The 25,005-nt window shown below is 38.3% G+C and overlaps 1 protein-coding gene across 1 annotated transcript in view; it reads left to right on the top strand.

Moving 5' to 3' along the window:
* LOC122326991 (neural cell adhesion molecule 1-B-like) overlaps positions 1-18,353 on the top strand; it is a 38,283-nt gene extending 19,930 nt beyond the window's left edge. The window contains 5 exon segments of the mRNA XM_043222212.1: positions 311-491; positions 8,234-8,432; positions 9,594-9,710; positions 10,081-10,557; positions 15,550-18,353. Coding sequence (XP_043078147.1) covers positions 311-491; positions 8,234-8,432; positions 9,594-9,710; positions 10,081-10,557; positions 15,550-15,673 — 1,098 coding nt within the window. The 3' untranslated portion in view covers positions 15,674-18,353.
* Positions 18,354-25,005: the final 6,652 nt, after the last annotated feature.

The following is a 25,005-nucleotide window of genomic DNA, read 5'->3' as shown; positions in this document are numbered from 1 at the left end:
TAAATAGTTATTATAATATTTGTTTTAACTTTTTTTTTTTGGATGAAACCTGTAGAATTCCATCAGCCTGATACTTTCGTGTCCCACCACAAATATCAAATTATCTTTTATTTTTGAAAATATGAGTATAATCCATAAAAGAGGTGTGTGTGTGTGTGGATTCAGTGATAATTGTATATTTTAATTAGAAATTAGTACACACAAATACATAATACATTAAAACGGTACATCAAAAGACATGAAAATGAGCATTGTGTCATTGACCCTTATATATCATCCTTGCTTAAAGAGTGTCTACATGTGTCCGTAGAAGAATCGCCAGGAATGGAAGCCGGAGATCCGTCTGCCCAACGGCAGTGAGTACGTTGTTCTGCGCGGTCTGGACTGGAACACGGAGTACGAGGTTTACGTCATTGCCGAAAACCAGCGAGGACGATCTGAACCCGGCAAACTCTCCTTCAGGACCTTGCCAGAACCCACCGCCATTCCAGGTACGGCCCACCCCCTAGCCCTGAAGCACAGCCACTGCCAGCCAGCGCAGCCAACGGCCCGACCGCCTCAACCCTACCCCCGTTAACCCTATCCCACTAGCAGGTCTTGTTGTGGATTATACCGGCTACCCTTGTGTCAATTCAGGTTGTGGCCTGCCCTCCTCTAAAGAGTGATTTGACACAATCTAAGAGTAATAAGAGTGCAGAGTGATAAATGTCTGTGAGAGGTGGCCACGGGTGAAGCCTGGAGACCTTCAGCTCCTCTCCAGAGCCCTGACCCCTCAGGCAACCTCCCCCTGACTCTTGCAGCCTGCTTTATTGCTCGTCTCGGAGCGATTGCAGATGATATCAGCAGAGATGAGATTTTCTATTTGGCACTCGGGAGGCAAAAAGCCACAGCAGGTCCGTTAAACCATCCACCCCCTCCAACACGGGCTCGTTTGGTCTGTGCTCCATTGGCAGTGCTGTGTTTTTGTTTTCTTGTGAGCTGCTTCCCCACTGATAAAAATTGGCCCTTAGATCATCCCTCTCTCTATTTCCTCTGTCTCTTTCTCGAGGCTGAACTGAGGCTCAGTTCAGGCTCATTGCGGCAGACCGATTGAATTGGACTGACTATCTGCCCGCTCTCAGTGGGGATGCATCCTCTGGTTTTGCATGATGACGCCTCAACAGGATTAATGGTTTAATGCTTTACTGAGGACCTAACAGGCATCTGCCGGTGCATGGCCAAGAGACCTGCTTTTTCTCATCCGCTTAGTGGGAAGCAGCCATATAGCAGTGGGAGCTTTGGATCTCGGAGCACTTGTGCAAGACAGGTTCAGATGGATAGAAAAGCCTTCCTTTGTCCCTTTTCCCATCTCGCCACACTTACACATTGCAGAGTTGTTAACCTCAATGTGTAACATGTGGGAGTTCAAAAAAGCGGCTTTATTTTTAGCCTAACATCTGCATTGCATCAGCTGGAGCAGCTGCTGTTAGAAACCATGGTCCAAAAACATCTGCTCAGACAGAGATTCACGCTTCTCTAGAGTCTCATATTCGGACCAGCATGCGGGAGACGGGTTAGAAACCCTTAAAACTGTCTGGACACTATTATTATAACAAGACATATTTCTTCAGCTTGCAGATGGTCAACACGTCGAGAGTTTGGTAGGAATTAAAATAGGGAGCCAGTGGATTTTCGTGCGTGGTACGGGTAACGGGTCGAGCTCAGCCCTGGCCACGCGACAAATGCTAAAGCTCTACTTCCTGTAATCCAAATCTCCCCGGCTACAGTTGACATGGAATAAAAGCTGTTCTAATACTATGCCCGTTAACGTTTGTGCAGTTTAAGTAACATCGGAAAACTCATTCAGTCATCCAGCTCATTATTACACCGTATTGCATCATAACCTGTTTGTTTCGCCTTGTCTTCTGACTGGGCAACATTTTCCCTGGTGTTTGCGACATAGAAAGATGAAAGTCTGTTTGTTTCCTAATTTCCTGTAGAATGTTTTTTCTTGGATCTGAATTAATTATAATTGATTTAAATGCAATTTTCTGGAAGCGCTTGTTTAAAGCTGAAGTGTGTATTTTATTTTATTTAATAATGTTTAATTTTAAAAAACCTTCTCTATCTCTGCACAGTAGAGAGAAATATAAATAAGCCGCTTGTATATAAATTTCTCCAAAAAGTGTAAACACTGTCTCTGTGATGCTATTAATGACCGTTGGCTTTGGGATGCGACTATCTGTTTGACGGAGCAATTGCAGTTCAATTACACATTTTGTTATTAATGTTGCAATACAGTTTGGAGACGCAAGTAGAGACGAAATTGCACACTTCAACTTTAAAGAAAGGGGGGGGATATGTAAGATTTATCAAAATTGCCTGCAAATATATACGCAATGCCAAATGCCAGGAAAGTTGCCTGATCCGTGTTTCTTGATTGTACGTGTCTTTGTGTCCTTTATCCTTCCATGTTTCCCATCACTTGACTGTCATTGTCCTTTCATTCTCGACTTGCTGTCATTGCTGTGCTTTTAACATGCTACCGCCTTCTTACTTTGGTTTTTACTAACTCGCTTGAACTTTCCTTTGATATTCTTTTCTAATCTTGATTAACCTTTTAAACTTAATTTTCTGTATTTGACCTATTCTCTGTCTCTCTCTCTCTCTCTCTTTTTTCTGTCTCTCTTTTTTCTCTCTCCCTTTCTCCCAATTTCTTTCCCTGTTTTTTCCTTCCCCCCCTCTTTCCCTTTTTTCTGTCTCCATGTGTAAAATCGGACATCACCGGATCATCGCATTTTCCAACACGCACTCAAAAACTTTTGTTTTTTTCCTCATTTTTGCCTCTATTTTTTTCTGTGCACTGTCCCTGTGGTCTTCGGGTGTCTCTTTTTTTTTCGGTGTGGTGGTGTGGGTTGTGTGCTCTCAGCAACCCTTGGCTGCTCCTCTGTGACGTACGCTCTCGTCACTCTCATGTTCTCCATGCTGACTGTGCTAGTGCTCTCATAAACTGGGGCTCGCCAGAGGAGAGGAGCCCCGTCCACTCTTCAACCACACCCTTCAGTTTTCTACGCCTTTCTGATCCTCTCGCAGGCTAAACAAACAAACAAAAAAAGAATATCAGTTATATGTATTGGAATTAAGCAGAGTGTTCGGTGCTTGTATCATTCTGTTTTCTTTTTTGTTTCTTGTCATTTTTAGTTTCTTATTCATGTTTATGTTTAAGCAAGACAACGTTGATGCGTTTGAAAAGATGTTTTTCAAACCTTGGACTTTTTGGGAGTGTTGTAGAAAATCTTTCCCTATCAAGAAGCCTAGTCTCTTGATATTAATCTTGATATAATTATTCTAGGGCCCATTTAGGAGATAAAAGTCCTTATTTTCATTAATTTCATTCATTAATTTTAAGTTTCTTATTCTTTTGTTGTTGTTATTATTATTATTATTAAGATATTAACTAATTTGGAAGGGTGTTTTTAAGGAATAGGCACCAAGTTTGTGTGTTGATATGGAAAACGTGTTTTTTGTGACAAAATGTACATAATTTTAGACGATTCAGAAAATATATACTTTCTGTAATGGACTTTTATTTACATATTCCTTTCTCTGCTTCTTACTTGAAAAGACCATTCAAAACTAATGCTACTGCTGTTAAACTCATTCACGTCAGTAAGTGTCATTTTCAACAGTGTAATTTAATTATGTTCTGTAATACATTTTTTGTATACACATACCAGTATGGTGTCATGCAGTAATCATTGTAGGTTTTAAGAAAATACGGTAAGCTAGATGGAATTTTTTTGTTGTTTATTTTGTGTTTTTAACAAACTCAATATGGATTCGAGTCGAAATCTCGCAGTACTGAGTTGCATGGGACCGTAATGCGTACCGTTTCATGTTTGTCCCATGATTACATGGTGCTCAATGTCGGTTTGGAGGGACCCGCGTTTACTTTTAAAAAGGCAGGAGCGTTCTACAGCACTTCTGATTGACCATCTCTACTCTGAAATTCTAAATTCCTTAAGGCTGTTTTTTCTTGCTTAGACAGGATTTGACATAAACACCCCCCAGACTGAATTTTAATGCGAAACCCACAAGCATTCTTGTGTGCATGGCACCGCCTCCGTTGTAACCGTATAAATCAATTTTGAACATTAGCGATGGATGGATACAGGTATGGACGTCGACTGACCTCCAGCCGGCTGTCCGTATTAAAGAAGATGGTGGTCAGTTTACATGTCCGAGGCTGCCGAATGCCATCGAGAAGAACGGAGATTATTATGCAAGACCTATGCAGGCATTTCCTGGGAGGGTGTCGAGTAAAGTGCAACTAATGTAATTAAGTGTCTTACAGTATAAAAGCTCATATATATGGCAGGGTTATGGAAATAAATGGGGGGAGGGAATGGGGGTCGTTTGTTCAATAAAATGGAGTAGCATTTGTTTCCCATTTTGGAATGGATTCTCATGGTAATAAAGTGATGCGCCCTAGAGTTTTGACTCTTGGAAACGCATGTGCCAATCAGTTTGTCGGGCTCATCATTCATATGCAGGTGCGTCTCTGTCCTTAATCATTTTGTGTTGGTGCTTGGTGACATTTCATCAGAAAAGCAGCATCCCGTTTGGTCCGTCTGGGATGTTTAATGCCACTCCGGATGGATCATCAGCTTCATTCAGACTAGCAGAACCAGAGGCAAAATGAGACTTGAGAATCCAAACTTGGCACTGGCAGAAGTGCCACTTGTTCGCACTTATCACTGAGAGTGACTGGAGACGAAGGCAAGTGCCAAGTCTGGAGGTGTCTCAATAACCTGAGAACAGACTGAACATTTGTAATGACCGCGCTGTGAAGGTTAAAAGGGGCTGTTAGCAGCAGAAGCCTCTGGAACATTAAAAGAGTATTTAATAATTATTAAAATTCATATGTAATATTCAACACAGGGGGTAAAAATTGTCCTGTTAGCATTAGCTAGCCCCTGACGAAACTACACTCTGAGGATTCAAAAAGTGCTGTAGCTATAATCACAAAACTCAAAAGACTACTTCACCAAATTTTTTTCATAGCTTGGCAACACTCTTTAATTTAAAAGAAATACATAAAGAAGTAAGTGTTTGCTTGTCAGTTTACATTTACCAGAGACTTTGTTTTACTCATAAATTGAAAAGCATTCTCTAAGCAGCCCAAAGTTTGGCATCACTTCTGCAGCACTTTAAATTTACATGATGTTACAACATTAACGGTTCAAGTAATTGGCTTGAAAAAGTGTCCAGAACTAAATATCTATGAGCAAAGACAGAGGCATACAGGTATTCCCAGGAAATTAAAATGGAAATGCTAACAGCTAACTCTGTTCATGTATTCCAGAGTGCCTTGTTTCAACATAACACTCAAATGTAACATGCATCACATTGTCAGATTTTTTTCACACCAATTTTTAGTATTCAGAACATAATAAGGTTTGTAATATGTGGAGACGGCTCGAGTGTCTGGAAGACCTTTCAAGCACGCTGCTGAGTCAGCAGAGCACGGTGTTTTTGGCTGGTGAAGGAGCTCCGTGAGACAGCCTTTGTGCTCAGATGTGTGCCGTGATTTATCGCACTTGTTAAAATGCAAGCTGAAGCTCAGGAAAACAAGTGCGACCCACTCTGCGCCCCAAGCTAGGAGAAGCACTCTCGGCCCTCTTCTGGCTGGCCGCTAGATTAAATCTGTCAGCTCTACCTCCCGTTTCCCTGCCTCTTATACACATCCACGGAGCGTGTTGACTGCTACACTGGCTAGATTTCATCACAGAGTCCACAGCACCAGTTTACCCATCATACAGGTTTCTTGGTTTAAATTCATAATACGTTTTGTATTATTGTAGGTCTATTGCAAGTCTAGAGCACAGTATGCTCACGTGGAGTATCAAGCTGCAGATGAGGTGTTTTTTTTTCTTAGTCATAGTTTTGTCTAATGCATTTTTCTTCTAGGCCTCTGTAGAGTGCATCCATAATTCATGATCTCCTTGATACACATAGATGTTTTTTAGGTCTTTATGTGGCCCCATCAATGATTTAGAAAGACGTTTCATTAGAAACATTCATATGATGTTGCCTAGAACTCGATATAAGCCTAATAGTAAATTCAGTCAGCTTGTTCATCTTAATTCATCGTATAATCTATGGCTGTAATACAGGAATAAACTACTAATTGAGTGCGAGGCTAACAATAAATTATGTTAGCATATGTTTCGCAGCCAACATGTTATATTTGTTGTATTTACCCAGAATACTGTACGTTGTCTCCGTTTACTTTATATATAGGAAAGTGATTTTGCTTTAAGGATTAAATGACCTATTACAAAACATTTTTTTACAAAACATTTCTTTTTTATTTTATTTAAAATCAGAATTTGTCCAAAATAAGTTGTATTTGCTTTTAGCCACATCAGATGTCCCTTTGTTAGTCCAAAAGTACTTTGGTCATCCACATGGTTTAACTTGAACAACTAGGACAACTTGAAAAAATCATCTTCCCACAACTGAATCCACTATTTCCACATATATTGATAAAATTTGAAATAATTTGAATTGCCATGTTCACCAATTCAGGATCCGTATAGCTAATGTTTATTAAACCATTATTATGTTTAATGATCTATAGCATACGCTTCCATCTAATTAGATCCTGTAGTTATTTAGCATTTTCATGGTGTAGCTTGTGATTCCTGGTAAGTAGTCTGTGTTTTCAAAAGCTGAAAACACAGTTCTGCTTGTGTTCTGCCTTTTGTTTTAATCTTTGTTCTTTTAACATGGTGTGTTTTCTTTTGTTTTCAGCAGTATGGCTTCCATTGTGTTGTGTGTGTGTGTGTGTGTGTGTGTGTGTGTGTGTTTACGCAGGAGTTACCCCATAAGTGAATGCACTAAGAGCTGAATATTGAGATTATCTTCACTGTTCCATGCCAGTGCAATTTCTCTGTTAAAATATGTGCATGAATACGAACAGAACAAGCCTTGTAGTTAACGTTTTGAGCAAGACTGCTGAAGTTCTGTACAAAGAGAGTTAATTATGTCTCTGAATAAGCATGCTGGGTTCATTTCCATGTGAGTGATGAATGCCCTGCTTCAGAATGACGCTGTATGTGATGCTATGTTGTATACTGTGCGTGGATAACACATGAAAGGCATCCCATTTTTCGCAATCTTTGTGGTGAACCTAAACATTATGAGGGTGAATTCACTAAGAATCGACTGATAGCACATCTTAGTTCCACGGTTTAATTTGTTGTTTTTGTAATTCTGATGATGCAAATAATGCATTAATCTGCATAACTCCTGATCTTGCTATGTTGTGAAGTATATATCAGACAACCATAATCTGGCATACTTTACTGGAACTGTAGAGCACAGTTTTAAAACTGTGATCCAGGCACCTCTTTAAACTGTGTAAAATGGACTCATCTACACCACGCATTTGGACGTACGCCCAGTTATAACGCTCTTCTCCTTCACTTGATTATCATTTGATGAATTACTGCTGCCATGATTAATAGAAAATGTACACAAACAAATAAAATTCTGTTAACAGCTCTTGGAAGGCTTGACGGTATGTTTTGTGAGGTTCAACTCCTAATTTACAAAGAAGTAGCATTTCACCAATTGCAGTATGACTTAAAGGGACAGTTTGTCCAAAAATGTAACACTCTGTCATCATTTACTCACTTTTATGTCATTTGAAACCTGTATTACAACAACAACAAAAAAATAATCTTTTTGGATGAATGTAAATGGGATCCAGTGTTGTTTTGCACCTTCTTTACTTTATTGTATAGAGAAAAATAGTTTTTTTTATGGTCCACAGAAGAAAGTAAGTCGCATACAGGTTTGAAACAACATGAAGGTGAGTAAGTGATGACAACATATTCATTTTTGGGTGGACTATTCCTTTGAATTAAATACAAAGCAATGCAATTCATAGCGTTTAGTTCCTTTTGCTGGTGGTTAGTGAATAAGACGCAGTATGTAAAAGTGCAGTTGTTTAGTGAATTCACCCTTATGTGTTTCTATAAGTGTGTTGGCTTTAGTCCTACCTGCCTTCAATAAACTAATCCTTTCAGCTCACTTCAAATTAGTGCAACATACAAAATAGACTCTATTTGTTTCCCAGATTGCATAGATCACTATGGCACCATGGAAAAGCCTCACACTTTAAGGCCTGGTCTACAGTGACGTAATTTAGTTTTGACTCTCTTTCTCCTCTTCCTCCTTCCCAAAGAAACCAGCTCAGGGTTGAGCACCGGGGCTATCGTGGGCATCCTCATCGTGGTCTTCATCCTGCTCCTCTTCGGTGTGGACGTCACATGCTACTTCCTCAACAAGTGCGGGCTTCTCATGTGCATCGCCGTCAACTTCTGTGGAAAGTCTGGGCCTTCTGCCAAAGGGAAGGATATCGAGGAGGGAAAAGCCGCTTTCACGTGAGCCTGTCTTTTCCTTTCCCTCTCATCTGCGTGTGTTCCCTTGTCCGATAACGCCATCCATCATGGCTCTCCCATCATTATCACCTCCATCAGCTCTACAGGAGGGCTTCAGGCAGGGCTGATTGTGACATATCTGACTCTATGAATGAGAATGATGTGAATATTGGCTCATGGCGGCAGTGTTGAGATAAGAGGAGAGGAGGAGAGGTGCAAGCTGGTTAGCAATGAAAAGGCAGCCCGTTTACATCTGTTTTAGTAGCCTTTGAAAATACTATGCAAAAAACTAGCAAGTTATTATATCCATGTTTTGGTGTCATTTGCACTGAAGGGCTCAACAATTTTTGATTATGATGAATAGTTATTTAAAGCACCATATGTCATGAATGTCAGAAAGCACTGTCACCCAAATATATGTATATTTTGTCATGCAAAAATATGGACAATTTTGACAGCATATGTTGATTAAAATATTATAAAATATTATATATATATATATATATATATTTCTTTTTTTTTATTTAAATAAATATGACATTAATTATTTACCATTATGTTTAAAATATATATTATATTGTTTCAGTTTGGGTTTTTTTGTTTTGGTCTTTATTTTATGGTCTTATTCTCGCAATTAAGAATCCATTAGCCATGGGTCTTGCCTAAATTACAGTTTTTTATTAGTTAGTTTTATAGCATATGATCATGCAGAATAGGTGCTTTATAAGTAATGAACAGCCAGTATGTTAATAACAGGCATGCTAATAAACAACTACTTAATAGTGAGAGTTGTTCACTACTAAAGTGTTACCTTTATTCTTTCATTTACATCTTCTGCTATCATACCTTGAATGATACATTTTACATGAATCTTGACAATAGCCCTTTTAGCACCATATGCTTTTGCACTGTATATTTTCCCTTACGTTTCTTACTTTAAAACTATGACAGCTATGAATTATTATATAAACACACTATTGCCAGAAGAATACGCCATATGGTGCAAGACATACCAATTTGTTTATAATCCCCAACCCGGTTTAATCAGTGCTGCTAATTTGAACAAATCCTGATCTATATTAGCCAACAATATTCACAACATGTTTGCAAGCCACAAATCCATACCCTTGTGACGTTACTTAATCTTCGTGTCACTTTTTACAGTAAGGATGAATCTAAGGAGCCCATTGTGGAGGTAAGGACTGAGGAGGAACACACACCAAACCATGAAGGAGGAGGAACCACCGAACCCAATGAGACCACCCCTCTGACCGACCCTGAGTGAGTCCCTAAAAACACACACACACACACACACACACAAATGCTCTAAAACACAAAAGTCTGGTCTTTTCTTCAAGTTATTAACATCTACTTGTGTTTAACAGTCTCTCTGTTGTAGCTTAATAGTGTAGATATCATACACCCCTCACTTTTTTGTGATTACCTAACATGGTGTTTTATTTTGAAATGCATGTTGGACTTACTGATGTATGTGTATGTTTTGCCTTGGCCTTCCCTTCCTCCCCCTCCTTTTTCTTTGTGTGGATCTCCTTCCCCCGTCTCTCCCTCTCTCTCTCTCTCTCTCTCTCTCTCTCTCTCTCTCTCTCTCTCTCTCTCTCTCTCTCTCTCTCCGCTTCCCGTGTCCTCACAGGCACGCTGCTGATACCACAGCAACAGTAGTGGACTTGCTTCCCTCTGTAACCACTAACTCAGACCCCGGCACTGACAGTCCTGCTAGCGATAGCACCACCCTTACCTCAAGCACCGCCCCTGCGGCCGACCCTAAAACGGCCCCTAAAGTTACCCCCCAATCCAGCACCCCCAAACCTAGCGTCACCTCTCCCACCTCCACACAAGCTGCTCCTGCAGCCGTGGCCCCTCTGGTGGACCTGAGCGAAACGCCCTCCAACCAGTCCTCAAAGTCCTTAGATGCCCCTCAGCCGTCTGATTCGACCCCTGCAGATCTGGCTAAAGCCGATGGCCAGAGCCCGGCTGAGTCGGCCAAAGCCCCCCAAAGTAAGGACTCTCAGGTACAGGGAGGAGCCCACCAGACCACAGATAGTGACCTTGCCAAGGATGCGCTGGCCAAGCCCTCCAGCGACTCCTCCAGCGCACCCATCCAGGACGAGTATGGCCACCTCTAGATGTTTAGTTGTGTTTGTGTCCTTAACCATCTCCACTTTCTCACTGTCTGGTTTCTTCACACCCCCTTCTTTTTCAGTTTCTTCTCATTTCTTATTGTAAAATCAGAATTTCATCAGGTTCCTCCTGCATCTTTAATCTTAGCGTGTATTCCCTTTGGTATTCAAATGAGAGATGACTTGGTGCGCTGAGACAGCTTGTGCGGGTTTATTTGCACCTCTGTTAAAACCAGTTCAATGGCGGCGCTTCAAAGCATAAAGGCATTATAAATGTGTAAAATTGTTCTTTCGGTTTTGTTTTTCTGAGCGAGCTAATTGATTCCTCCATTATCGCTGGCAGAGCCTCACAATGATTGGTTGTCACAAATGGCACAATTCCACAGCTGATGATTTTAAATGATGGCTTTCAAAGCTGAAAAGGACAGTGAGAAATAAATTAGCAGCCTTAATGGTGCTGTTGAAAAAAAGAGCGTCTTAGAGAAGGCTAATGCATGATCGTTGTAATTACATTAACACAGCGGATGAGGTGCAGTGTCATTTGTGCCCCTGTGGGTGAAATGGCCGACTTCAAATGGCCAGCCAATGGAACAAAAAACATGGAAAAAATGGCACTAAGAAAATAAATATTCATTAGTCATTAAATATATGCTACAGATGTAAAAAGGTGTACAAAGTAAAAACAATTCTGCACATAACTTGGCTCAACCAGTGATAGAGAGGACAGAAATATGTACTGCACACGCACAACATAAATTAAAATTAGTATTTCTAAAGGATCATTTAAAATAGATCTAAATAGATTTAAATAGAAAACATTTATATTAAATTGTAATAATATTTCACAACATTAATGTTTCTATCAAATAAATGCAGGCTTTGTGTACAGGACTTTGTAACTTTACTGCTTTGTTACTGAAAATAATGTCTCTGCGAAACATCATGAAGACAACACAAATTAAATTAGATGGTGTTTAGTTGATCCAAATGGCCTCAAACAAATCTCTTGAATACATTCCAAAAATCCTCAGCCATAAACTTTGCAAACTTTAGCAAAACCAGCCAGGAATTGTTCTCCATCTGACACAAGATTTGAGTGGATTTGGTCCATGGCTCTGAATCCTAAATGTGCCAGACACAATTTTTTTTTTACAGCGAATGTTATTGTTCACAAGCGCTGCGCAAATGCTGTTGTGAAAATTAACTGAAACTAGTGAAGATTTCAACTAGAATGTGCAAAATATACATAAATTAAATAAAGGCGTTCCTTAGTCGCTGGAGCCATGCTGAGAGCACCGGAGCAGCGCCTCAGTTTCATTCATTCAAGGGTGCATATTACGAAATTAAATGAACATTTCACATCTGACAGATTCAGTCCTGCTAGCTTTGTGGCTGCTGCCTAATGGAGCCAGAAACAGACTCGCGTGAATCAGGCTCCTCAGTAGCGCACTCTCTCTCGCTCTGTTGCGAAGTACAGAGAAAATCGGCTGTTAAACAGTGAGCCAAGACTTCCAGCAGGGAATTAGCGGGAGCATGGCGTTTGTTAAATATTTACCAGAGACTTTGTTTTCCTCGCTTCCATTTGTGCTCTGTAGTTTGCGCTTTCTATGTACAGCCCAGTCAGCGCAAGTCAAGCTCGTTCCCTCTCTCAGTTCAGCTCAGTTGTCTAATTTGAGCTGGATGACTCGGAGGTTGCCCTCATTGGTTGCCACCTGGGTTTATTGGCTCCGTCTGTAGATTTTCGACTACCTGAGTGACTTCCCTGGTCTTCAAAGAACCAGCAGAATATCAATGGAACTCACTCTGCCAACTTCAGACTCTCAAGACACCTAAAGTCAGAGTTTTTCTCCTTCAAGAATGAGATTTGGCACTTTTAAAGACGTCTCGCCAAGGATGCAAACTGACAAACGATGGAAGGTTTTCTTGCTGGAGCCTCAGCTTTCTCAGAAGGAATAATGATGCTTTGTGTCCAGTGGCGGAGTTAGAGTTTTATACAGGGGGTGGCCAAGGCTTTTTTATGCCAAACTGGCATAAAAAGCAGGATTAAATCCCGTCACTGCTGATTATTTCACATTACCCCACATTAGTTAAACATACTGTAACTTCAAATGTCAGTCTATTAAAATAAAACTATTGGTTAGTCTTATTTTTCTTACTTTTATCATCTCATTAACCAAAATTAATGTTTACTTTTAGGCTGCAGTGAATTTTGTAAATATTGCTCTGGAAACCCAAAACTTCAAATTGCTTCAAACAGGGCTGTCATCTTTTGAGTTCAGCCTGGAGTTAAAATTATTCAGAAATAATTAACAAGCTTGCGATTATGTTTTTTGTTCACTAAATTATACAGAGAAAAACAACAATTGATTTGTATTATTAATTTGTATTTTTTTCTAATGTTATATCTATACATTCATTAATTATAATAAAAAGCAATTATGAGTAAATATATCGCTAATCAATTTATTTCCTCTCTAGTGTAGATTTTTCTCACCAGTTTATGGACACATGTGACTAAAATCTAGCTGCTGTTTTCCATTAATTATATGACTGCATGAGACACTATACATTCAATAATTTGTAGTGTATCTCTCAACATGGATCAGATGTGGTGCTGTCAAAGATTAATCGTTATTAAGCGCTTTCGTTTACATAATACATCTTTTACTGTGTATTTTGAAGTATGCATACATAAATATGTATATATTTGAGAAAGTGTTGGGTTTATATATTAAATATATGTATATGCAACATAAATTATATGAATATGTAAATGTAGAAATATTTTACAAATATATACTGTGTGTGCGTGTGTGCATTTATATATACATAATAAATATCCACAGTACACACGCATAAACAAATCTTTTCTATTTATTATTATTCTATCTAATCTATTTATTTTGGATGCAATTAATTGCGATCGATCATTGGACTGCACTAATCGGATGCTCATTCAATGTTTATTTCATGCTAATTAGAATGCGCTCCTGAACGCGCGGTGTGCGTGCACGAGAGGCTGAAAGTAGACAAGATGAAGCGCAATGCGCTACTCCAGATGCAAAATGAAATAGTAGCATATAGTAGCTCCGCCATTGTTTGTGCCTGTGGCTATCGTTCAGCGGTACTCTGCACACTCGGCTGCTCTTCATAAGAGCCCAGAATGTGATCAGATAGCTTTATTGTGATGAGCGTAATGACATTCGGCGGGGGGACAAACAGCTCAGACCTCGGACACGGAGAAAGCAGCTTGCTCTCGTGTCGTACCACTGAGATTGTGTAGATTGTAACACGAGACGCCCTCACTCCACTACGCCCATTCTCTTCCCAACAAAGCCCCTCTGTGACTCTGCCGTGTGCAAGAGCGCTCAGCTCCGCCACCGGTGGTCCTGCGTCACGCCGTAGAAGCCGAAGCTGTCTGGGCATGTTTGACGAATATAATGAACAGTCATTCACAGCTGATATCAGCCTGGCGGCAAGGCAGGTGTGCTAAAAATACGACTGAAGGGAATATGTTGGAAATGCGACGGGGACCGTCCCTCACGAATCCCTGCCAGCAAAGCTCATCTTTAATTTTCGTGGTTCATTATGCATTTATGAATGATTTGGCACACCAGTACAGTCAATTCCATTACAGGAATTATCAGCGCTCTGAAAGAATCAGCCTGCTGCGAAATAATTTAAGTAAACTTCCTTTTTTCAAGGCCCACTATGTGCTCTGTCAGCTCCCTTGAGAACAAATGTCTATGTGCCCTGTAAAATATTCAGTAATAGGCAGTTTGCGGCGGATGATTTTCATTTATTTATGATTTATTATTTATTATTATGCTTTTTGCTCCAGCCTGACCCCAAGAGACAAGCGCTCTGTGCATCAACAAACTATTACACAGCCAATAAGCGCAGAGGGAGAGGTTAACATTTATGTAGTTTTATGAGGATTGTGTCTGCAGCAGAAAGCCTCTCTGCACCAGTGCCATGGATTTACTCACAGCAAGCTTTATATGAATCATACTGTTCCTCTGTCCTCATACATGCTCATGCTCATGAATAATCTTCGATGTAACCATAAGATAACCAAACAGATCCTGTTAGCTGAGAAACTGATTGGCTACAGTGAAGTGTGTTCCTTTAGAAATGAAAGGAACAGTCAACCCAAAATAAGTGCTGTCATATTTTCTTCCTCATGTCATTTCAAACCTGTGTGTTATTTCGTTTGAGGAAGCATGACAGAAGACATTTTAATAATGAACAGACCGCTCTTTGCCATATGTTAGTGTATGTATATATATATATATATATATATATATATATATATATATATATATATATATATATATATATATATATATATATATATACATATACATATCATCATCTTAGAATCATAAGGTTCTATCTGAGCAGTTTTGAGAAATTGAGCTGCAGAGTTGTGTTAAAAAATATTTTCTCTTGAAATATTTCTTTAAATATTTTTTAAAATACATTTTGAAATACATACAAAACAGCTAAATTTAAATACATTTTAAATAAATAATTTCCGAAATATACTGCTTACTGTATTTTGATCGAATAAATTCTTAGTACAACTAAAATGATGTACTCGCAAATCCTTAATAAAGTCAAGATTTTTGTCACATATGTAGACTTTGACAGTGACTCACGTGAACCACTTTTATGATCATTACGTGGTGCTTCTATCTTCATCTTCATCTGTTAAGCATCGACCACCTGTCTTCATTTACTTCCATTATATTAAAAAGAACGACTAGCATGTTCTTTGGTTTCATCAAAATCCATATTTTGTGTTCCACTGAAAAAAGAAAGAAAGAAAGCGAGAAACTCACACAGGTTTGACAGAACATGAGGATGAATAAATCATAACAGAACATTTTTGGGTGATCCGAAATAATACAAAGAGCAAAAGCAGCCAAACAGAAACAGAAAGACGCTGCTGATAAACTTCTCTTCTCTCTTTCCCCCAGTGGTAAAATCATTGTAGATGACAAAAGTAAAGCACCGGAGACGGAGGTAAACAAAACCCCGGCGGAGGTGAAGACAGTCCCTAATGAAGCCCCCCAGACGAACGGCAACGAGAGCAAAGCGTGATCCAGAATCAGCGAGCGCACGACAGTCGCAGACAGACAGCACCACACCACCACCGTCACGTCTCAAACACAAGGGTTTCTTTCTTCAGTGTCTTTGAGTTCGCAGAACAAAACACCTCTGTAGATGCATAGAGCGCCTAAAGAGCTCGCGCACATGCCTTTTATTTTCTACTTTTTACTATTGAAATGTTTCGTTTCTTTCATCAACGCAAGAAGGAAAGATTCTTTACCTCTAGCGCAGTCTCCTTGACCTCTGCGAGTAAGATCAGTGTCTTTCAAATACACTTAATGTCTTTCGAGGAAGATCAGTATGAGAAATACAGTAGATTTTGCCTTCAAACATTCAGCCCACAGTGCCGTTTCGATTATGTCCCGTTTTATCACATGCAGTATTGCCATTATTATTATTATTATTGTCTGCCACATATTAATTTTGGGGGAACGTGTTTGACGTTTTGTGTTTAAATAATGTACAAAAGCAACTGCCTTTTTATTTTATTTTTCACATTATTTTTGAGAGCTAGCGATAGATTTTTAGCATGCTTGCTTTGCAGAATTATTTTTCTATGTCTAATTTTTTTCGGTTTGTTTTATCCCAGCCCTAAGCGTTTACAGCATTATACGATGTTATCCCCTTATTAACACGCCATTTGCTTCCCTTGCAAACCCGACACAACCGATCACGCAGGGTAGAGGTCTGAACTAGCGGTTAGGGTTATACTATACACAGAAAAAACATTTCCCATTTTATATCTTCTTTTATATTACAACATATCCCATTTCCCTCGAACCTTAAGAGTTTCTTCTTAACTTCAGTCCTTTAACAGAAGAGTCAAAGAGGTCTCCCGCAGTGATCATCGCCTAAAAACACCATTAAAAAGACCTTTTAAACAAAACAACCTGAAGCTCGACGGCTTCTTGAGAGAAGTAGCGCTAGTGGGACGTCCCATACGACGTCTGCCTGTGGCTCAATTGGCCTTTGCCCGTATAATCGTTAGACGTCGCATTAAAATGAAGCCCTGGCCCTTTGACATTGATACAAATGCAGATGTTTGTCGGTTTTCACGTCTTGAATGGCCAAATTATTGTTTTACTTTTTATTTAAGCCATAGTACTCCGGTGTGGATCGTAGCATAAAGAATATTCAGCCTGACTTTTTTTTTTTTGTACAGTGTTTCTCCTTCTTTAGGCTGCAAGCTTGTGCACTGTGAATGCGTGATCCTAGTGTGAATACAGTGTGTTCTTTGTACTAGAATAATGACAAAAAAAAAGTCTCCATAGGTTGTGAAAGCCGTAGCTGTTAGTTTAAACGATGTTCAGCAAAAAAAAAAAAAAAAAAGATGTTAAAAAAAAACGAAACGAAAAATACAAAAAACGATGGCAGCAGAAGTGAAATACGGACACAAAAGGAGTTGGTGCCTTTAATACAACCATCCTCTCGTACGCAGGCCTGCGGTCTGGACGGGCCGCAGCGACGCTGCTGTCTCTGTGACAACATACCCCGACGCTGTCAGGTGGTTCACATCTGTAAACTGTGAAAAGAAGTTTTGTTTCTTGATCCAACGTGTCGTCACTTGGTCTTTTGGGTCTGAGGGTGTAAATGGATCGTGGTTTTCTTAAAACTTGAGTTCTCAAAATCTCGACAACATGCCTCTATTTAACTGATGCAAAATAAAACGTATATATATATATATATATATATATATATATATATATATATATATATATATATATATATATATGCATATATAAATATAAATATATTCACATAGAAAACTGTCTCGATGCATTTCGTCTCATAGGTGCCCGTGGGTTGCGCGCTCACCCGCCGTTTAATTACAAAATCTCTCGTTCATCCCGTTTGGTAAAATGCCTTGTCAGTGACATCTATTTTTAAACCTGAAATAAGCATGCGATGTATTCTAAACTAGATGTCATTGGTGTTAAGGTTACCGATTGAATTGCTAAAAACTGAAAATGTCAAAGGCTTGTACGTTTATTTGAATGTCAGTGAACTTTTGTCACTCACACATTCGCTGTTCTCACTTTTGCTTTTGCAAGACGACCATGAAGCGCTTTTCATGGAGATAACTTTCATTATTAAGGCTTCAAACATTATGCTACTTGAATGTACGTTTGTGTTCTGTTAAGCATTTGTAACGCGGTAATATTAATAATGAAAGTTATTTTTAAAGCGTTTCCAGCTGGATTCTGGTCTAATAAGCATCTGAGAGGCTTGCAGAAAGTGCACCGGGAGGCATACAAGCTCTTGTGATCTCTCTGAAAAACAAGCTTTGATTCGTACTGCCATTTAATGTGGGACCAATTTGTTTGTACACAGTTTACCGCCGCAACCGTGCCATCACGCCACTTTAAAGACAAAAGTCTGTTCAAACGATCGTTTCCAAAGCGTATAAGGCTTGTCATATGAGCGCTTTAAACCTGTTTCGGGGTTTAATGGTTTCTCTCATCATTTCATTCTCATCTCGGGAACTTTATAAGACATCTGTCACTTCATGCCATACTGAGAGGCCCTTCTCACAGCTGTATACAGATTTTTACAGATCAAATGTCACTTCCACCCCCCCACCACCACTGCCACTGCTGTAAATACTAACCGACAACAAAATCTGACTTCATCCTGTCAAAAAATTCTTGTGTTCAATAAAATGAGAAAAATATTTTCTGTCTCCGCTGTCTCTTTTCACGTGCACATCTATTGAAACTCCAAGGTATAACGAAACACTGTCCGCAGCTTTCACATGAGCGTGATTATAATCATAATGGCATGCAGAAGAGACACCTTAGTATTTATGATTAGTATATAAATAGTATTTATAAGTATTTATTTATGTTGTGAAATAGCTTTTATTTTTAGATTTTCAGTTTTTAATTCTAGTTGTCCTCTTTGGGGTTTTGCTTTCTAGTAATTCAGTACTTCTGGTTAAAACTTTTATCAAATAATATTTAATTTTAGCTTTATTTACAAGGTTCATTCATTAATATTACTTGACTACATTAGTTAACATAAACTAAGAACGGGCAATACTACTGCATTTATTCATCTTAGTTAATGTTCATTTCAGCATTTACTAATGCATTATTAAAATGCTTTTGTTTGGTAACAGTTAATGCACTGTGAGCTAACAATGAACGACTGCATTCTTATTAACTATCATTAACAAACGACACCTTATTGTAAAGTTTTCGATAAATCAATACAATTTTAATAGCTGGAGCACTTCAACAGATGCCCTCCGTTTGAGGGCGACACTGGGAAAAACTTTTGGATTAATATACTCGGTTGTCATGGTTTGTCTCCAAAAAAAAAAAAAAACTATCCCAATTTTACTGGGCCAACTTGTCACAAAGTACAACGCGTTTAGTGAACTGTCAACTTATAAAATACACTTTCAGTATTCAGGTATATGATAAGAGCTATAAAATAAGCTGTGAATATTTCGATTATTTTACTTTTTGCGTCCAATGTGAAAACACCAGTGCTGCAGACGCGCAACATCACCACCAGGTGGCGCGCAAGACAGCGATCTATATTACACACTTGCTCCGTTCACGGATTGATTTCATGACTTGATAACTCTAATGCACTTATAAATAAACAGCTGCTGCCAAAACAGCTCACGATTTACAGTGTGCATTCGGGAAGCCCAATTAAATGCGCCGTTTTCCTCAGTCATGACGGTGGTAGAACCAGGGTGACCATAAGAGCTAGGATTTCTACATTGGTTATGTAGGTTATGTCTTTGTTTGGGCGAGGACGCATCCTTGGAAAATGGCTGTTATGATCATCTTAGGTAGGACCACAGGTGTATTTATAGTTTTCTCTGATAATCAGGCGACTACATAAAACTTTAATTTAATGTGGTAGGCTTTTTATGCTTCAGTGCTGAATTGTGTCAGATCCTGCATGAAGCAGCTGCACTTACACATTGTTGTCCACTGGGTGGCAGTAAAGCACCGCCCTAAATGATGCGACAGCGGTCGACTCGCAACAGGCTAGCGCGGGCTAATTAAAAACATACAGCGGTGTTTTCATACATATTTTTCTTTTTGCCATAGTTTGATTGTTACCATATTGGAAAGACAGATCTTTTTCAATCTCGTAGACAGAGAAAATGTGACAGCAAAATGGACGCAACAGCAGTTTCCTATATCCATAATCCAGCAATCTTATTCAGGTGCTTCCAATTTAAAATTGCTTTGATTAGAGTCCTGTTTATGTAACAGAGAAAGTTTGAAATGAGTCCGAGAGTTTGTCGCAAACGTTTTGCATTTCTCATGCTGTGCTCATTTTATCAAAGAAATCAGCTTTTATATGCCATTAATTTTTACAACTTGTTTTTTCGCTCCTAAGGTATTTGATTTAGCATATGTGCTCACAAATCGAGCTCCTCTGTGACTCACGAGCTTCTGAGTTCCTGAAGGCCTGGTCATCACGGATAAAAGAGCTGGAGAAGATGTTGGAAATACTGGATATTGTAGGTACGATCAACACTTCAAGTGAGAGTCCTGCTCAAAATATGGTGCCATATTTTGGCTCCTTACTTTTAAGTGATCTGAATCATAGTAACCTATATAAAAGGTGTCATTATAAAACCTTGGTAACACTTTCTATGAAGCCTGTATTTAGAATACATTATAAGGGTATCCTTAAGGCATTATAATGACTGGATAATGCATTGTAAAAAAAGCTTGACTGAATAATTATGAAAAAAATGTAAAATGCATTATAATAATTACATATTTGTGATTATAACCTTTGATTATGTATAACACACAATGAACATCATATTAAATCTACTTCATTTATAATGGACTCTATCATATCTTGACATTGTTTAAGATCTGCACAGTACCCTACAGCTTCTTGTTAGTGATCAGGTGCTGAGAGTTATTTCAGTGTTTCCTGATAGCTTAACATTGAGATTGATGTGAGCTAGCTAATACTTTCAACTGAAAAATGATATGTAGTTATAGAGTTACTTCAATAGCTGTCTAAAGGGTACCATAAAACTGATATTATTAAAAACAATGTTCAATGGAAATGGGTCATAATACTCATGAATCTGATCTGATACCTGATCTTAAGGCTGTTTGAGACAAAAGTATTGTTATTATTATTTTATAAGTAAAATGGCAAGCTATAAGACTTATAATGCATGAAATTATGAAATATATGAATATATATATACTATTTAATCCATTGCAATCATATTCGTTGATTATTATAAATTATACTCCTAAAAGCTATAACCACAAATAAGTAAATTATTATAACACATTAAAATGTTCTTATGAATATTGATGAGATGCAATATATTATAAAAGTTATTTATAATGCATTAGGCATTCATTATAATGCCTTAAGAATACCCCTATACTTTTATAATGATTACAGTTGGCAGTTCTACAACAGTGGTGGTAAAAATGTATTTTAATCTGATTAATAACTATTAATAAAGTTTTCAAACGTTCCTGGAAAAAATGATCTATTGTGAGAATTTGTTCATAAATGCCCAATGCTTTATATATATATATATATATATATATATATATATATATATATATATATATATATATATATATATATATATATATATATAGACTAAAGTAAAACAAAATGGAAAGTTGTCGCACTGATTAATAATTAGATTAAAAAATCGGAGTTTGATTTCAAAGCCAGGTTAATTATCCTTAACTTCTGTAAATGATCCTGGCAGCTTCCACTGAATGCTGTATTATGGAAACAGACTCCACGGGGAGCAGAGACCCCATCGATCAGGTACTGATCTGTGTGTCTGAAACCTGCATAGGTTGTCACTAAGTAAATCACCATTGCAATAATAGCTATTGAATATCTGGGTATTTGGAAGTGCGCGGCTTCAGGGCTCTTATCTGATAGCTGTTCGTATCTGTTTTAAGAGTGTACAGATTCTCTATAATTTCGTACGTATTTCACACCTTTGTAAATCAAAGCACATTGCGTTAGTTGCGCGCCCCATTCTGGAAGAACTTGCTTTGCATTGTTTAAAGTAGCAGTGCGAGACAGGCTTACGTTACAGCAGATCTTCTAGTCCTGGGTCACCAGCGGGTCACCAAATTACTAAACCTTTGCTTAAACCATTAACAGAAACGATTTCTATCGATATTCGCGATCATTAAACATCTAGTGTCATGTATATTTCGCATGTGACGGCCTAACGTTGATTTGCAAATTGATGTGACAAATTCTAAATGATTTACAAATGATTGAAAAAGAAAACTGTACAATGAATGTGTTTTCACGCATGCCAGCTGAAACCCCTGAGCCGCTCATAAATCAATATATCAGCTTGTTGCTTTTTTCCGTCCTGCATAAACATGTATAAACATTTGCATCAGCTTTCCACATTACTACTGCCTTTGCTAAATCAAAAATTATTTTATTGTTGGAGGCAGCTGCCCTCTAGTGTCTTAAATTAATTTAGTTACTGTAGTCTATATTCTGTTGAATATCACAGTATGCATGCTTATTTTATTTTAATAATAATGATTTATCATTAGTTTAATCAGTTACCGGTGTCAGGGATATTATAGTTAACTAAAACTATATCAGCTCGTAATTCTTATTTATGTTTGTTACTATAGTTCATTTCTGTTTTTACTTTTAGTTATTTCCCCACAGCTTTCCTGGGAAGTAAACCCCTAAATCTCACAATGTTCTGCTTGCTTTCTTCTTCTACCTGGCCCATACAAGTCCTTCTTGTTCTCACAGAAGAATGCTGTTGTCCCATCAGATTAAGCAGAAGACGAGCCGCGGTCGTGGGCCGTCCAGACCCGTCCCGACCCGTCCCTCTCTGGCAGTGGGCAGACAAGATTATGTAATGCTAGTCCCTCAAACGGTTTGGCAATTGCCAAACACATGGCCTCTGGTCTATCAAAAGGCTGATTTTAATATTTCCTGTTTAGATGCACTCGCTCTAAACTTCTCAAGATGTTGATGCAATGAAAAAAAGTGGCTTTCGAACGTCGATTTTGGTTGAAGCCGCTGCCATATGGTTTAATGTGGCTTTCTTCTGGACCGAGGCCATTCGGGAAAACATTGGCATCACTTTTATCTCACTCTCTCTTTCTTCTTCAATAACAGCCAACACATACCAGCAGATTAGAGGCCCCCATAGTCCTCCCAACCCCCGGCACTTAACAATGGTGTTAGCTGGGGCCATACAGCTGGTCCGGTCCTGGGTGGATCTCACACAGAGCCTCGATCTGAGCAAGATGCTTCCTGTTACTGGAATTATACTGTAAACACTTGTTGTTTATGCCTGGAAAGGATAAATCTGACGGTTGATCAAATCAACATTTGGACGGTTACCGCTCATTTACATAACACGGTAGAAATCGGAGCGACCCAGACTTGTTTAAACGGATTAGACAGGATTGAATAACATTTTTTAAATGACATATTTCAGCTCGACCTGTGCGTTGGACGTATTCCGCTAGTTGCTTTGGAGTTTTCTGTTTGGTTTTGACTGCCTGCCCAGGCCCATGCTGTGAAAGCCAATGTGCATTCCAGTTGAGAACATTCTGCTTCGTATCCTCCTCCGTGTCTTAAATCACTCTCCTGTCTTAGCTCTCGGAATTATTTGCTTCTATTTTTCATTCCAGCTCGTCCACGTCAATGGGCCTCAAAGTCCTAGCTGCTCACAGAGGAAACCGAGAAAAGGCCCATCACCTTTTAACCCCAACAATTGCTCCTGTAAGCACTGTAAATGCGATCTTAGGTTGGAAATATGTGCAAAAGAGTCTTGTAATACAGAGTTTTAAAGTCCGGTGTGACAAATTCGCCGTTATAAATCAACGTAGCGTATAGGTGGTCAATCATTACAGCATGCAATTCATTGACAGCGCTGCAGAAGTCATAACTCAAAAGGAAACGAGAGACAGTCCAGTATACTTTGATATATAGCTTCTCCGTTAAATGGTGTGTTCAACATCTGTTAGAAGACCAGCTGGTACCCAGGAAAAAAATAGCAAGCAGGAGTTTTCTTTTAAATTAGCCTCTGTTCTCTTTACACAAGCCCAGTTGGATTTGTTGACACCTTTTATCACTCTCCAGGTGTAACTTTAAAAAAAAATTAAAAAGGGGGAAATGGTGTTTTTAAATAAAGTTTAATTTTTAAGTTCTAGGGAAGTACACGTTAAATAACTTGTTAGGGATAGTACTAACTGTTTACCACAACTAACCAATATCACGGAGCAAGAGACATCCATTCTTCCCAAATATGGCTGCATGTAGTCGTGCTGCATGATTAAAACAAACAGCATGATCGTTACAGCGATTCAATACAACATTTCTGTAAATAAGAAGTTAATATTCAGTAACTTGCATTATATAACAGCGCTAAATACTTGGTCTGTGTTGTCTCTTGAAAATGTGATCTATATTTACTGGTGATATAGTTATAAAATAAGGATGCCTTGAATTTCTGTAATTTACTAGAGGAAGTTGCCAAAATCTAGTTGTCTTTTTTTATTGATTAATTCGTTCCTCCTTCTCTATTATGATGCTTGTCTGTTGTACTCTACATCTCCAACAATTTCAGTATTGTACCAGTCCAGTTTTGTTTGTTTACACTGTTCGGTTCAATACAGTTCTTGCATTCAGTGTTTTGAACTTTGAATTTAATTATCATCAATATTGGAAATCACTTACAGCTTAAGGCCAGTCACTTGTTTCATCCTTAAATAAATCATTGATTTTTAACAATATTGTTGAGTGACTAATTCAGGTGATTCACTTATAAGCAGTCTTGGGGGTTAAGCATTACAAGGCGGCGAGATTCAAGATTCAAGGTTTTATTTGTCACATACATTTTGTACAAGTACAACTTGTAGTGAAATGTTAGTCTGGTACATTCCAAAGACAAAAAGAGAAAGAAATAAATACTTGCAGCAAAAATATACATCAAATAACAATAATCTATGACAATAAAATATATGTATGTACAATGTAAACAGGTTAAAAAGTAGCTCTGTAGAGGTAGACGGGGGATTATGTGCAAATGATCAAATATGGATGTTATCGATTTAAAGTGCAGATGCAGCGAGTAGCGATGGCATTAATCTGATTACATAATATGAGTTATGTAATCAGATTACTTTAAGACAGTACCAAATTACATTTTAATTTAGAAGCAAATATGAATTACTTTATGCAATGTCAGTAATTTTGTTTCCCATATATATATATATATATATATATATATATATATATATATATATATATATATATATATATATATATATATATATATACTGACTGACAATGTC

The sequence above is a fragment of the Puntigrus tetrazona genome, chromosome 21, assembly GCF_018831695.1.
Source record: "Puntigrus tetrazona isolate hp1 chromosome 21, ASM1883169v1, whole genome shotgun sequence".
Lineage (NCBI taxonomy): Eukaryota > Metazoa > Chordata > Actinopteri > Cypriniformes > Cyprinidae > Puntigrus > Puntigrus tetrazona.
This window is presented reverse-complemented; position numbering and strand designations above follow the sequence as displayed.